This window comes from Hoplias malabaricus, chromosome 4 (assembly GCF_029633855.1).
Source record: "Hoplias malabaricus isolate fHopMal1 chromosome 4, fHopMal1.hap1, whole genome shotgun sequence".
Classification (NCBI taxonomy): Eukaryota; Metazoa; Chordata; class Actinopteri; order Characiformes; family Erythrinidae; genus Hoplias; species Hoplias malabaricus.
In genome coordinates, this window is record NC_089803.1 from 42,972,877 (window position 1) to 42,989,980 (window position 17,104).

General features: G+C 37.3%; 1 protein-coding gene across 1 annotated transcript in view; it reads right to left on the bottom strand.

The window, feature by feature from the left end:
* Nucleotides 1-17,104, bottom strand: part of gsap (gamma-secretase activating protein) — a 32,328-nt gene that overhangs the window by 827 nt on the left and 14,397 nt on the right. Inside the window, exons 18-29 of the mRNA XM_066667085.1 lie at nucleotides 16,493-16,572; nucleotides 15,458-15,538; nucleotides 14,259-14,393; nucleotides 12,535-12,593; nucleotides 11,951-11,982; nucleotides 11,338-11,399; nucleotides 9,404-9,499; nucleotides 7,694-7,764; nucleotides 7,391-7,485; nucleotides 6,883-7,002; nucleotides 2,811-2,872; nucleotides 2,263-2,367 (exon numbers count right to left, since the gene is read on the bottom strand). Coding sequence (XP_066523182.1) covers nucleotides 2,263-2,367; nucleotides 2,811-2,872; nucleotides 6,883-7,002; nucleotides 7,391-7,485; nucleotides 7,694-7,764; nucleotides 9,404-9,499; nucleotides 11,338-11,399; nucleotides 11,951-11,982; nucleotides 12,535-12,593; nucleotides 14,259-14,393; nucleotides 15,458-15,538; nucleotides 16,493-16,572 — 998 coding nt within the window. The remainder of the gene's footprint in view (nucleotides 1-2,262; nucleotides 2,368-2,810; nucleotides 2,873-6,882; nucleotides 7,003-7,390; nucleotides 7,486-7,693; nucleotides 7,765-9,403; nucleotides 9,500-11,337; nucleotides 11,400-11,950; nucleotides 11,983-12,534; nucleotides 12,594-14,258; nucleotides 14,394-15,457; nucleotides 15,539-16,492; nucleotides 16,573-17,104) is intronic.

The following is a 17,104-nucleotide window of genomic DNA, read 5'->3' on the forward strand; positions in this document are numbered from 1 at the left end:
TGTATAGTATACTCATTCATTACACACAGACTGATATATTTCAAGTGTTATTTTTTTTTTTTTTTGATGATTATAACTGATAACTAATGAAATCCCCAAATTCAGTATCTCAGAAAATTTGAATATTGTGAAAAGGTTCAATATTGAAGACACCTGGTGCTACACTCTAATCAGCTATTTAACTCAAAACGCCTGCAAAGGCCTTTAAATGGTCTCTCAGTCTAGTTCTGTAAGTCATTGGGAAAAATGTTGACTTGACAGTTGTCCAGAAGAAGATCATTGACACCTTACACAAGCAGGGCAACACACAAATGGTCATTGCTAAAGAGGCTGGCTGTTCACAGAGCTGTGTCCAAGCACATTAATAGAGAGGCAAAGGGAAGGAAATGATGTGGTTGGAAAAAGTGTACAAGCAACAGGGATAACCACCCTGGAGAGGATTGTGAAACAAAACCCATTAAAAAATGTGGGGGAGATTCACAAAGACTGGACTGCAGCTGGAGTCAGTGCTTCAAGAACCACCACACACAGACATATGCAAGACAAGGGTTTCAGCTGTCGCATTCCTTGGGTCAAGCCACTCTTGAACAAGAGACAGTGTCAGAAGCGTCTTGCTTCCAAAAAGAAGTGGCCTGCTGAGTTGTCCAAAGTTATTTTCTCTGATGAAAGTAAATGTTGCATTTCCTTTGGAAATGAAGCTCTCAGAGTCTGGAGGAAGAGAGGAGAGACACAGAATCCCTGTTGCTTGAGGTCCAATGTAAAGTTTCCTCAGTCAGTGATGTTTGCGGTGCCATTTTATCTGCTGGTGTTGGTCCACTGTGTTTTCCGAGGTCCAAGGTCAAAGTGGCCATCTACCAGGAGGTTTTAGAGCACTTTACGCTTTCTGCTGCTGACCAACTTTATGGAGATGCAGATTTCATTTTCCAACAGGACTTGGCACCTGCACACAGTAACAAAACTACCAGTACCTGGTTTAAGGACCATGGTATCCCTGTTCTTAATTGGCCAGCATACTCGCCTGACCATAACCCCATAGAAAATCTATGGGGTATTGTGAAGAGGAAGATGCAATACGCCAGACCCAATAATGCAGAAGAGCTGAAGGCCACTGTCAGAGCAACCTGGGCTCTCATAACACCTGAGCAGTGCAACAGACTGATCGACTCCATGCCACGCCGCATTGCTGCAGTAATTCAGGCAAAAGCCTGAAGTAATGAGTGCTGTACATGCTCATACTTTTCAGTTGGCCAGCATTTCTGAAAATCCTTTTTTTTGTATTGGTCTTACGTAATATTCTAATTTTCTGAGATACTGAATTTGGGGTTTTCATTAGTTGTCAGTTATAATCATCAAATTAAAAGAAATAAACACTTGAAATATATCAGTCTGTGTGTAATGAATGAGTATAATATACAAGTTTCACCTTTTGAATAGAATTACTGAAATAAATCAACTTTTTCATGATATTCTAATTTTATGACCAGCACCTGTATTGTTCTCTTGGAGTAATCTATACATGCAACCAACCACTTGTGGAGAAAATGGTGAAGAATTACCCAGACCATACATTTTTTTTTCTTTGAAAACTCCCTATATCACTGTGCTCTCAAATTTATCCACTCATATCATTTGCAATAAATGATATTATTGTCATTTTAAGACAATTGTATGCCAGCACATGCTATCTTAATAGCATAATAATGAACGTGCACCCATTTAAAGAGCTACTTTAAATTTTAGCAAAGCCTTAGTTCTTAACAATATTTATACATTCAGTATTTTAAATAAATAAATGCATATGTTTCCCGACAAAAGGCACATATCATAACAGAATAGTGAGACTATGTAAAATATAGGTGACATTCATTGTCATTTAAACAAACACACAAGTTATCACAATGGGCAAAATTCTGGAGCTAATGTCCATATATTGAATGATAAGTCAATAATATTGTTGTGAATGAACTATGCGGCACTACTAAAAAAATCTCATGTTGTAGTTGATCCCAGACTGTGCTTGCTGACCCAGTCAGGGCCTATAGCATTACTAACTTCCTTAAATATTCAAAAATATATTTACCCTTTTTCCCAACTGGCTCAGGATTAGTTTGTTGTCATTTTCCTTTGGAACCATTCTTTTGTTTTTATTATTTCATTATAAAAGTAATATCCCAGTAATTATGTCATGGCTAGACTGATAACTTGGCTACAATCGTTTTGGGACTTGATTTGACAATGATTTGATTAAATCTCCACACTCACCTTGGTCTTTGTGTATTTCTCCAGTCGAGTTCTCACATATTCTCTTGAGATGCAGGCTGAGCTGATAGGATGATCCCATAGCTGACACACTCTCTGTTCCATAGACTAAAACCAGATCCATATTAGGGCAAGCCATTAAAATGTTTAGTGACCATATGCAAGGAATTGTGAAACTAAAGGAATCTATATACAAATAAGTAATTAGGATAAGATTCACGACATACACATCTGTGGTTATTAAATCAGACAAGCTCAAAACATTTTACATTCCATACTTTGCAAAAGCAAAACCCAGTGTGGAAAGAAGAGATTTCCATAGCAGAAAGACTGATCTCTGAAGGGAAATGAGATTTCTCTGTTGTACGTCCATTGGCCACATTACAACCAGAGAAACTAAACCATAGTTCATTAGCACACACTCACACTCCCATTTAACTTCCTATATACACAGCAATTACTGACATCTGTAAAAACAGAGTGAAGGCAGTCATGAGTGTTTACTTCCTGCAGTCAGTCTGTATTCATTAAGACCGTCATTAAGACATTACCTCGGGAAGTCTCTTCAGGACACTGAACTTCAGTTCTTCATTGCCATCACTGTTATCTAGATCTGACAATAAGCAATAAAGGACAGTGATACATGATAAAGAAATTCAGATTATGTTTCTTCACTATTTGCTAGCTCTCCAGATTATATGCACACTGGAAAAAGCTCCAATGTTTGAACACAGCTCTAGCTCAGTAAATTGGACGGAAAACTAAATTGGGGATTTAAAAAAAACTTAAAATATCCCAGGTTTTCTCTCTGCATTGCTGGATGAGCCACATAAGGAATAGCACATGAAGAAGTCTGGACGGCGAAGAGACCTCACTACATTGAAAAGCATGAAAAGAGATGAGGGTGTTGCTCTATCCCTGCTGTATTGGCCGTTAATGTTGAAATTTTTGCTGTTACAATTTTGGGAGAGTGCTATCTGCTTGAAAGTAAACAGAGAACAGAAGTGCTACAAAACTAAACAACACAAGTAACAAATGAGTTTCTGTGGTATTTCAAACAGTGAATAAAAATGTACAGACAAGTTAAACTTCAGCCACATACAAACAACAGCCAACTTCTTACTCAAAATACCTTTTCACCTTACAATATGTGAAGCTTCTGAATGAAAACAAGCAGGAGGGGAGTTTGTTTTCCTGTGAGAATAGTTTCCCAGAATCATCTATATTCCCTTTAAGGTTGAATATTTGTGGCTTTATATTAGTCATTATATTATTCAGGTGCAGAGTCTGTGTTAATTGATCTCCTGTGTTTATGTTCTTTGACATGTGTTTTCTTTGGAGTCGGATTAACAAAAGTAACTTAAGAAAGAATTTTTTAATATTTCTTAACTTCATACTCAGTAAAAAATGTTAAGATAAATGGTCATTCTTCAAACATTTTCTTAAGATCATTGCATTTTTTTTCTTAACTTTACAACAATTAGTATTCTTTAGAAATATATGTTCTTAACTGTTTTCTTAACCTTATACAAGCCTTGTCTTAGAGTTCAGGTAAACCCCTAAAATAATAGATGAATTACTATCAATAAAGTATAATTTAACAAGGTTAAACGTGGGGGTTGTTCTTGTTGACTATTCTCTCCACCTACATTTCTAGTTCTTCTTTACTAAAAATTCAAAAATGCTTACTTCTGCATTTCATCTGCTTGAATGCCTGCTGCATTGATTTAACTGAATACCAGTAGTAATGGTCAAATCATTTTTAAAACTGTGTGTTTAGAAATGTGATATTTCTAAACTAAAATGCAGCAGCAAAGGCTTCATTCCAGATAATATTTAAGACCTTAAGACAATATTTGAGATTTTTTTTTGAAAACTGCATTTAAGAACGTTCTTATAAACTTTTTATTGTTTATCTTAAGATCCTTCATTATGTGTTCCCCTATATAAGCTCTTTCCCTGTCACCTGATTTGTCATTCATTTTGTGTGTTTATTAAAACTTTCTGGTTTGTGGCCCTAGATTTTGTGTATTTATTAAACCCAACATCTCCACATGTGCTTCTGTCTCTACACCTTGTGCCATCCTGTGACAGCAACCTACAAAGGGCACTACATGGAGAGTAAGGAGCTGTTTGAGATTCAGCCAAAGTAAGCACAGCCATTGCTCTTTGGTATCATTAATCAAAGTCGTGCCACAGAACTTGTTCCTTGACAGTGGCCCACTCTGAAAGAAATAACGATTGGATTTGTTTGAATCGTCTATTAGAATCACATTCATTGTTTAACAACCTTCTGCCAGACTTCAAAAGAATCCAACTCTACAGGGTTTGCCTTTATAAGCTGCTGGTTCTGTCTCAGTGCCAGGAGTAGTACAAAGGAGGACAAACTCCTCACCGGCACTAAACAAACCCTGCAAGAGACTCAGACCTTTCACTGACTCTGTACCTGCTGTGTTTACAGCATTATTCATCCTAATAGTCCTAATAGCAGGGTTTAAAACCTGAAGTGAACAGTAAAACAATGCTCTTAAGTGTGCTGGAGTGAATGGTGAATATTCCAAGCAGCTAACAATAAGGTGTGGCTTTCTTCTGTCATGAGTATGAGCTCTTGCCTCTTGCTTGCTATATAAATTTTTCTGTGCTCCTCTGAGTCACTGCTCTGAATTAGAACCACCTGCAGTGGAAAAACAGATGACCTGTTCAGGCCTGACATGAAGAATATTACTTTTTGATCGTATCACTGTATTATTCTTAGATCAGGGGTAGTAACTAGTTATTTTTTTAAGCAGGTGTATTTTTAGTAGCGTTTTGCTGGATTTGTCTTGAGTATTTTCTCACACATAAGTGTGTTAAAGCTTAACGTAAAAGTAATGCAATGATGCTTTGACTAGCGTTATATATGATTTCAGTCCTATACACTTGTTTGTAAAATTTAGCTCATGTTTCCTCACAGTTTGCTAGCTCTTTGTTCTGTTGGGAAAAAGTCTGGTGTTCCCACTCAGCCCTGGCTCAGCAAACAGAAAACAAAGAAGGTGGCTCTTCGACACAACACTATTCCAGCCAGTCAGCAACAAGGGGCATTTGTGCTTGTGCACAGGCCCAGGAAAGGAGGCGGTCCACAAGCCCATTGCTGCTACCTAGGCAGTGTGTGAATTTGGGGGCGGAGAGTCTGCTGTTTTGCTGTTGAGTTCAAATATAACATTCATTAATTATCTGTAGCCGCTTAGCCAGTTCAGGGTCACGGTCCAGAGCCTACCTATGGTGCTTTTCGCCTGCATGGATCCTACAAAACTACTCAACTCAGCACGGCACTTTTGCTTTTCCACTGACCAAATCTGGTACCTTGTCTCTGAAACCATATAGTTTTTCAGTCCCAATTCGATCCAGGTTCCAAACGTGCCAAGTATGTGCTAAATGGTGACGTGTAAACCCTGAAGAGCCACGCAGACACAGGGAGAACACACCAAACTCCACACGCAGGCACCTGGAGCAGGGCTCGAACCCACAACACCAGATCCCTGTAATTGTGTGACAGTGACAAAGGCTGCCCTCAAATATAACACCAGAATCAATTACAGAACCTTTAACACTGATTGCATTTTGTTTTTCATTATGTTTTGCTGACTGTATCTCTTCTGCTTGGTGATTGATCAAACCTCCTTTGAGGTACCACTTCTGGTATTTAGTGTTTTATTTTAGACTAAGAGCACACCAAAAAGAGAACAGAGTTTAACACATTTCTGGTTCCTATGCCATCAGATGTTGTGTATGTTAAACCACTCCAGTGCAGTCATAGTTCAGTAGTTTATGAACTGCCGTTTTTACTTTAGTTCAGAGCTGATTTTACCTAACCATAGAAACAATGCATACAGAGAACAGAATGGCTACTACTTCTAATTCTTGGCAAACTGTGTTCCTAATGTGACAAGTCAGAGCATGTAAGTTTCTGAGTCAATTACAGAATTGACTGAGATGTGGAGTGTTTTTACTGAATACAGATGTTCAAGAGCTCTAACAATTATACATATTTTTCTGCCAAAATCACGCTCCTCTGAATTTAATCATATCACTCGAGTGTCTATGTGCACACTGTCAAAAAGATTTGTTTAAACAACTTTTAAACAAAATTTACATATAAACTTCAAATATAAAGTTAAAATTTTGAGCTCACTAAACTTCTAATACTTTACAGATATATAAAAGTCAATCAAACTTATTTTTTTCATGAACTCTGCATCTTAAGGCAACATCTACAATTTAGGGTAACTACTGTTCTCTCATTTGCTTAAGGTAGTATGGTTTTGAATTACCACAGAAACTCATGTGAACCTCGAGTTGTTCAGTTTTGTAGCACTTTCACTGTGTTCACTTTCATGCAGTTAGCGCTCTTCTGAATTTGGCTTCAGATAGTGAAGGAGGCATGGTTTCCAACCCTCCTCCAATAGTTACATAGTGCATGTACTGCAGTGCAAAGCCCAGAGTAGTAATGACAGGGGCTCTATTCTCCTTATTACAGGACAGCGAAACATCACAGAGATTTTGAAGCTGTAATCTTAAGGTAGAAATACTACATAGTGTTCCTTTAAGGTGAATTATGGTTATTTCTCCTTATTGAAGGTATACCTGTCATGAGACGGGAGACAAAAGGCTCAGTGAGTTGTAGAAAGCCGTGATCCACATACTGCAGGAAAGTGTGGCGAGGCAAACAGCGCACACCCAGCACAGTCAGAAGTGTAGAATAACCTAGTGCAGATGGTTAGAATGCAGCCATTAATATAATCCATACTCATGTTATTAAATAACATTTCACAACCATCATATGAATATTAACACAACTGGGCAGTATATGATATATGTCATTTCCCTCATCTTACAACATTCCTTAGAAGAAAACAAAACAGTCCCAATATTATCCTTCAGCTAGACTGTAAATGCACAAAATTCAAAAGATTAATGTACACTATAAGTCCAGAGGTGTGTATATACAAGTGTATATACTGGACTGAGGAGCAGTGGAACCGCATTCTCAGGTGATGGACCACCACCCTATAACTTCCAATAAATCATGAGTGGCAGAGGTGTAAGTCAAGTAAAAAAGGTGTTGAAAAGACAGGTGTGGAGTTCCTCTTACCTGGTGGGAGAGGCAGACAGAGTCCTCGAGTGGCTTCCAGAATCCGACACATCACATGAAACATCACCCAATCCTCAGAGCTACCCTGTTGTTTACTAGAACCCACCAACATAAGACAGAGGTGACAGTTAACAGAGCAATAATTCATTTTTATGTTAAAAAAAACACATTATTAATTTTGTGCCATGCAATGTAAATTGAAATTAAATTGCTTTGTAGTCCCTTGAATGAGCCACATTGGGTGGCCATATTTTTGTAAAGAGTCTGAATCGAAATTAAAGATGACCCAAGAGCAGCACTTACAGACAAAGCACAGTGGGCCCCAGCTTCAGCTTCAGCCACACAGACTCCAGCATATGCCTCACCATCTCCAACTGCAAATGTAAATAGACACACAGTGAAACCTGTGAATCCTCATTTTTTAACTCTATAACCACTTTAATAACTTTCACAAGCAGAAAGAAGGCTCTGCGTTATATAATTAATAAATATGCACAATAATACCAGAATCATATCATATTGGCAGTATATAATTGTCTGATGCACCCAGGGAGAAAAAAAGCTATACGTCTCAGCAGTATGTGTTCATTTATTAAGAAAGAGCTCATATTATAATTAGCTTAAATAATTACTGTAAGTTGTGATATTTCTGTCCTTTTGAGGAGAAATCTGAGGCCACCATTTGATTATCTAAATAGCTCAGTAATTAATATCTTAAGGAATATCCATCCATCCATTATCTGTAACCGCTTATCCAATTCAGGGTCACGGTGGGTCCAAGCCTACCTGGAATCACTGGGTGCAAGGCAGGAATACACCCTGGAGGGGGCACCAGTCCTTCACAGGGCAACACACACACTCACACATTCACTCACCCACTCACATCTTTGGTCACTTTTGAGTCTTAAGGAATATATTTCTAGAATATATAAAATGTATTGTTTTAAATATAAATATGAAAATATATTACAACCGATACTGCATCATTTAATCTCCCCATAGAAACTGACCAATTGGGTATTTTTTAGGAGCTGTGATAGTCATTGCCTTCTTTCTATAAATCTGTTACATCTTGCTGGAAAATACACTGTAGAAATTGAGGCAGATGTGCCTTTCAATGACAGTGATAACTGCTGGAATTTCACATGGTGAACACCTTTGATGGATGAAATGATTCACATTTATTTCCTGTTTTCATTGAAAAGAGTCTCTCGGGTTCAAAAACCTTTAGCATATTCAGCAAATTCAAATTTAGTATGTCCCAATCTCTTTCACTCACACTCACACATACGAGCACACACACAGAGAACGCAGGACTTTGACACGTCTGCACTCTGTAAAAACAGGAAGAACCACACCAATGGTGCATCCTCTTGTCTTCTCATGATTCAGGCAGATCATGCGTATTATTTAAAAGGAAATTGTCTGTGATTGTCACATATCAAACAGGAAATTAGAGACATCAGTCCACATGCTTCCCTGACATCAGACATATACTGTGAAATATAACATAGAAGAGTTGGGCCCATAGCCTGTTTCTTTCAAAACAAAATTTAGTCTCTCTCTCAGGGCCGATGGGATGACCATCACTGACCACGGTGCTAGCCAATGTAGACATCTGTTAGCTGGCGTAGCACACTTGGGCACCTGAGCGTGCTGAGCTGTCCAATGGGGTTATGTTAGCAGCAGCTTAGAAGCAGTAGTTGGTTTCATACCTCTTGGAGAAAGCTCTCAGCTTGGCAGGGTGTGATTAAACGAGTTTCATCTAGTTAACATAATTAGCATTATTATTACTTATTATCTTGCATGGCTTTATTATAATAGCATATTAGCTATATATCTTAATAATGAGTAAAGAATAGAATCTATGTGGTTCTAAGTCAGTTTTTCTTTAAGAAGCACAATTTGGTTTCTGTATATTTAAGCATTATTAAATAATAATAATAATAATAATTTTGTTTTAATAAGGAAATGATCATACAATGTCTCAAGTGACAATGGGAGCATACACACCAGTTTAGCTACATAGTTCACCACTAGCATGTCAATCTTCTTCTTCCCCAGCCGTGGTAGGTGTCTGTTCAAATGCTCCCGTAGCTTGTCCACCATCTGAACAAGACAAGGAACGATCATCACTGACTTGTTAATCATATTATAGTTGTTACATAGGTAAAACATATTAATGATTATCTATCTATCTATCTATCTATCTATCTATCTATCTATCTATCACCACGCTATACCAATGAGGGTCCCCTGATGCTGAAATAGCCTGTCTCTGTAATAGAATCAAGAAGGCTGGAAGTCACTCTGGACAGGCTGTGAAAATGAGGAATGTATTTTACAACTAATTAAGTACTGACTAGAATCTTTACACACTATTACAATCGCATAGGCCAAAGTGAAGCACATGACTTATCTACCATAGTTTAAATCAGTGCCTCCCTTTTGAAAATGTGTACAAATAGCACACATCTTTAACTTTCAAACGCCACTGGAATTTATTTGAATCATGGTAATTCATACAAAACTGCAACTTCTTATTGAACAAAACAGTTTACAGTGGAATAATTACAAGAGGCATACATTATGTATCTCATCGTGACTTTGGAAACCACTGGTCTAAACCAGTAATAAAACACACTGTATCAGTCTGTACTACACGCATCTGTAGAAAGACACTGCTTTGGACCACCAATGACAATACTTTATTTGAACGGTGGCCCATTCTCCACTGGATGAGTGGCTGAAAACTACACAAAACGGGTCACTGACAGTAACAGAACACCTAGTTCTCACTGTAATTGCAGTTGTTTGTGGTTGCAAATAACCTAAGACATCCTTGAGGTCTGTGAATAGGGCAATAAATAATGTAGTAAACAAGTGTCTGGACATTATGCACCAGAATTCTACCATCCCTGGAGTATATGAGCATAGTTTACATACTTCAGATTGTAACCGTTGTTCCAGAGCTGCAAGAGAGTTCAACCTGCCTAAGTCCATCTGTCACTGGGTCCTAAACATTCTGACAAGTGTATACCACTATGGTTTAGGCAAACTACCCCAAAAGGATACTGAGGAGGTTAAAGCCCATCAGTAACATCAACTGCTTGGCATTGAATATGGTGATTTTATACGCTCCAGAGCATCCACTTATTTACTATAGAGGTTATACAAGCTGTGTGTGCCACGGCTGAGGGAGAACAAGGAGGCGGACGTAAACCCAAGGAATTATTTATTACAAAGAACAAAACAAAACAAACATGAGCAAACTAGAAAAACTAAACAGGACTGGAGAGGAACAAACCAGGACTTGGACAAACAGGAAACAGCAATGAACCAGTTTAGACATAGGTAAACAGAAACAGAAACACACAAGGGAGCACTGCAAACACAGGGGTATAAATACACAGGACAAACGAGGAACACCTGGAAACACTAATGAGACTGAGCTAGGACTAAGGCGGGGCTAGGGTGGAGACAAGGACAAAACAAACACAGCCATGTGCTAAATGAGCACATGGGGGGGCAGACATATAGACATATGACAGTACAGGACAGGGCGTGACAGTGTGTCAACACTCATTGCATATTAAAGTAGCTTGTAAAGAATATCCACAGTTGGCCATGTATATTGCATGTTTACAGAGTAACTTTATCAGCTGTGTGTTTATTCCCCATGTTAATAATGATTAATAATGTAGTTTACATACCTGTGTGGTGGTGCCTTTAGCTTCAATTGTATTAACTGTTTGAAATTAATATTTTGCATTTATAGTTTTATGTATGTGCCTTTTCTTCCAGGTTAAACTACTACTAATAATATTTATTTAGCCACTTCTGAGGTAACCCCAGCTCATCAATATTTGGTAACTTATTATTCAGATCAGGTGGAGAAATTTGTGAAACTCTATAGGACATCTATGGGAGAATAGGTTGTAACCCACCAAGCCCACCAGCACCCTCTGTTGTTGGTCTTCTTCTTGGAACAGAGGTACAATTCTCTTATCTGTAGAGGCACACAGAGACAAATGTCACTCTACAGCTCCGTACACTGCTTGGGCCGGCTTTATCGTTTTCCTGTGGCTTCTTATTCTTTACTTGTTGGTTTTATGCTTTATGTAACAGTCAACACTGTATGCTTAGGCCAGATACTGTAATGTGTTTGCGTATGAGCTGGAAATATCTGAAGGTTGTGAGTAATTGCAGAGCACAATATCCAGTAACATCCAGCTACAAGTAGTGGAACAGTTCATGGGGTAAAGGGAGAATGATTTAATGGAAAGTATTTGAAAAGGAATTGTGAAATTTCTTGTTCTTATATAACCGTACTGCACCATTCCTCTGCCCTCTCTTTCTTTTCTACTCTTTCCTTTTTTGTATTTACTTGATTAATTACTCTGGAATTTGGAAAGTGTACTCTGGTGAAACAGAATACGTGGGCTGGGAACTCAAGGAAAAGTAAAGAATTTGCTTTAATCAAAGGGGAAAAATTGCCAGTGCTTCTACAAACCTGGAACAGATTTCCTAGGAAATGTTAACAGCAAATGTTGTACTTACCCAGACGCCAAGTGTCAACCATAGACAAAACTCTAGGGAACATAAAACAAGTCAATAAGAAATCTTTCATGATTCCAAGCTATCACTTCCTATTTTATAGACTTCACATATTACAAGAAACACTAGGTAAGGTCTGATATTTTTTGCTACTGGGCTCCCCTAGACTTGCAGATTGTAATTCAGTTTTACAGTACTGTCTGTAAATCAAGTGGGTGAAAGAGGACTTGGTTTGTTACCCTCTTCCAAACAATACATAATGCAACGTCTGCAGTACTTCAAACTCCATCATTAATTTCAATATCCAAATCCACCTGTGGATAACCACAGGAATTACTTAACTATGAAAGCATGCTGCTTTATTACTCATCTGTAGATAAGGAGATGATTAATAAAGTCAGAATCTGTTGGGCATTTAACCAGTAAAACATTTCCCTGTAGTTTAGGACCTTGGAATTCAGTTGCATGGCAACAAGAGAGTTTCTATTTACACTTGACAGATAGGGTTTTCTCTTTTTCCCACTCATACACCCACACACATACACATACGCACACGCTACAGTCTCCACATGCTTATATCCACCTACTTTTTTGTGTTCTCCTCAAGGTGGCGAAGGTGGTTCAATGATTTCTTTTTCTCTGAGTTCTGTTACAGAATAATCATTAAAGAAAATGATAATGAATAAATCTTTAGGAGTTAACTTATAAGTTTACAAGGTAAAGCCCTTAATAAATGTACATACTCTGTATGCCTACTTGAACTGTCAATGTGAAATATTTATGCGGAGCTTAAACTATTTGGATATCTAATTCTATAAATACGAATCTTGTTTCTGTTGATGTTAGTTTTGAGCCAAAGTAATTATTGACTCTAGAGATTTGTCTATGTCTGGCAAAGTCAGAGGGAAAACACTGTTTTATGGTCCTTGAAAGAAACAATATTTTACAACGTGGTGGGTATGCAGTGCAGAGCTGTTAAACAGGAATAACATTTTATAAAGTAAAACAATGTATCAAGTCATATCCAAACTTTGAAAAATATAAATAAAATCAGAATACAATGATGTGCAAATCATATAAACCATATATTTAATCAGTCATTACAACGACATTACAAATGTTAAAATAGAGAAATAAATTAAATAAATAAATAATTAATACTTTTATTTTTAATTTGGATGCCAGCAACATGTTCCTATGGAAATTTGGGGCCAGTCCATGTTTATCATCAACTAAATGTTTGGGAACTGAGGACTTCAGTCCCTGTAGTTTTAAAAGTGAAATGTTTTCCCTTTCGTGTTTGATATAGTATTTCAGCTTTTATTATGCTTTTACTATGGGATAATGGTGGTGTAATACATACAGAATGTGGATTAGCGTTGTCTTGCTAAAATAAGCAACGTTGTCCCTAAAAGAAGACAAGGTCTAGATGGCAGCATGTTGCTTCAAACCCTGTATATATCGTTCAGCATTAACTGTGCCCTAACAGGCATTCAAGTCACCCATGCCATGTGCACTAATGACCCCCCTCATACCATCACAGATGTTTTTGAACTGTGTGCTTATAACAAGTCAGATGATCTCTCTCCTCTTTGGCTTGTAAGAGACATCATCCATCTTAAATGAACTCAGGCTCAGAAAAAGCTTTGGTGTTCCTGAATCCTGTTTATATTTGGTTTGTTCTTTACAAGACAGAGTCTAACTTGCACTTGTGGATGCAGCAACCAAATATGTTCACAGACTGTGGTTTTGGAAGTGTTTCTGAGACCATGCAGTGATTTCCACAACAGATGTGTCTGTTGTCTTTCTTTGTCTGTTAGTGATGCAATGTCACATGAAGGCCAAAAGATAACACCCAGCTAATATGTTTTGAGCCTTGCCCCTTATGTATAGAGGTTTCACCAGATTCTCATAATCTTTTGATATTATGTACCATAGATAAGGTACATAATATGCACAGTATCACAACTTCTTTGGAAATGGCTTTTGTACATTATTCAGCATTTCATCCAATAAATACAAATTGTGTCTGTATTCAGTTTGGATCCAAAATAAGCCAGGCCATGCAAAGGGACTTTCCAAACATGACAAAGTCAAAATGAAAACGTAGGTGTAATAGGTGGTCATTTGTCAAATAGATTAAGAAGTAAAAACATAATTAACCAAATAAGAAACAGGAATATATCCTTTGCTTTAGGTCAAATAATATTTTCAGAGGAATTGGCTGCATAACAGGCACAGCTTTGTTTGTGCAGAGTGTTAACTGACAGAATGTAATCATGATCACATAACTTGTGTATTTTCCCCTTACCAGAGCCAGCTGAAGCTTGGTCCAGTCACTCTTTATCTGAGTTGTTCGGTATCGAGGGCTGGAAACAGCCTCAAAATACTTTAACCTCTCTACAATCCACTGCAGCTCCTCCCAGTAGCCCTGCAGACTCCTGCCCTTTTGTACACAATAACAAAACAACAGTGATAAACTGCTGGACATGGGTGTCAGCACACATCTGTTGAGTTCATCAGTGACAGTTAATAATAAAATTGATTAACCCAACACTGTCAGAAAAACTGTGACTGTGGTGGTACATTTTACTGTCTCTGTGGTAGTACCCTCAATGGTACATATTCAAACCTTTTAATTAGGTAACATTAATGTACCTTATTCTATTATAATTGATTTAAAATTTGTGTTGTTTTCATTTGTACTGTTTCATTGCTAGAACTTATATTACATTGGTGTATTTAACACAGTTCTACAATGAAAACCTCCTTTTCTGGAGAAGAAAATGTAATGTACATTTAGGGATCACAAGTTTATAAGACTTTAAAACCACCAACATTTGGTGACAATCTATCAAACTACTATACCCATTTTCTAATTGGCCAATATGATTAACTGCAGTTATGGAATAAGAATGCTGGAAGGCCCTCCCTCTTCCAATCTGACATCTTATATTGCCCATCTCAACCTTGTTTCCCAGCATGCATTTTGTGACTGATTCTTAGTTCTATCTGTCCGTCCTAAGTTCATCCCAGATGTCCAGCCCAAGGTCCCTTCAACTATTACTATGCTCAAGGCATAGTCTGGACTTTTAAGAATCGAAATCTACTACTGAGATAGCATAAGACAATGACAGTACATTTTAAGAAAAAAGCATGTTATTTAAAAAAAACTATATTGTAATTCACAAAATAGCTGTTGTCTACAGTGCCCTATCTACCATTTTGGTTGTTTTCAAAAGCATTTTTCATTTCTGAAGCACCTCCAGTTAGGCAGTAATACTTCTGGTGTAACACTTTTTTTTTGCCTCTGCTGCCATCTAGTACTGTTTCTGTATACTGCATTTATAAATTTCACCTGGAGTCCATGAAATATAAATGTGAAATCTCCCGCTGCTATGTTCTGTATGAATGTTTAATATCTGTGTGCTTATAGACCAAGCTTTCTGTCAGCTAAACATTCCCTCAGCTTTCTGAAACACTAAGTGATATTCAGTAAATTACATATACCTTTCCTTTAATTAGTGGCTGTGCCAGTAGCTCAGGGGTGCACTTCACACCTGGAATTGCAGTGAGAGCTACAGGAAGCTCCTGCAACACAAAATAGTTGTAGTGAGTATTAAGGAGTCAGCACCCAATCAATAAAACTTAGTGTTTTACACTCAATAACCTTTTAAAGACTCCTTCCAGCTAATCAAGTTTTTCCCATTTTGACATATCTGCATGGTGTTTTTTTTATTTGCTAGAAGATATTAAATGACCATAGCTAAGCGTCTCTGCTTTGAAACAGCAGGTTTTCTAAGAATTCAGTTTCATACATCACAAACCAGGAAATGTCAGGAACCAATTTGGGTCAGCTTGTTGGGTGGGATGTTTGAGCTGCCAGGGTAAGCAGCGAAGGGGTAAATGGACATAGAGCCAGAGAATAACTGCATTTATGCATGTATGCTGGATGAAGGTGAAGGTGTAGGGTTACATTTAAGCAACCTTTAAGAAATGCATTAGGGGACTGGGAAATAGCATCAAAATACATCATGTTGATGTATAAAGAGATTTTTTCAAGGTGTATCTACTGGAAATCAATATACTGTACTATTTTAGCTATGTAAGGACCCATTTCACCATAAACAGACCAGTTGCAGAGTGTTGAAATGGATTAACCACCTATAGAGCAGGAAGAGAGCAATACCTTCATCTCAGTTCATACCTTATCATTTTTGTTGTTCATTTACACACACTGGGGCTTTGTAAACACATTAAACCAGTTTCAAGCATGCAAACAGACTGAAGAGCAAGCAAAGGATGAAGAAACATCTACTGGATTTTACTAAAAGTTTTTGCAGATTACAGTTGTGAACGGCAAAAAAATAGGTTCCTGCTCAATGACAAAAGGCACCTATAGGGGGGTATAAAGCCCAGCATTTTGGCTGTGTAACACATGACATATTATGAAGAATGCACAAGTATATAAATCAAAGCATATGCTGTAAAAATAAAGTGGGTTGTATAATTGCCAATGATATCCTTGGCACTACATTTATTTACCTTCTTCTCAAAGACAGATGAATATGGCAGCACTTTATCCAGACTGAGAGACTGCTGATAGCAGATTCTGTACAGGGAGGCTGAAATGTGAAAACACGGGTTAGTATCTTATACAATTGGCTTATACAATGCGCTCTATATATTACAGCAGTAGTTGAGAGGTTTAATGGATTTATTGTTAATCTATTAATAGCAATTAGAGCTTTAAAATAGGACCAATAAATATATAAAAAAATATGAATAAACTGAGGAATAACAAAGCATGCCATAAAATTCTAAAATACTTTTAGAAAAAGGCATTGCTAAGATATAGTATGTTGCTTCTGTTGGACAAAAATATCCATTTCTGTTTTCCATTTCTTCGGTTTTCTCCATTTCCATTCAATATAATGAAATATATAATTTAATATAATGAAAAATCCAGCTCTCCTTTAAACTTCATAATGAGCAGAACACAATCTAATGCTCCACAATTGCAGTACAGGGAATTCTTTTTTTATATAATAATTATTATAATTTTAAAACAATTGGCTGTGTCAGAAAAAGAAAGTAGCAAAAAGTAATGGCTTGATGCCCATGCTCTCATGAGTGTTTTAACTTAAAGGTACCTGT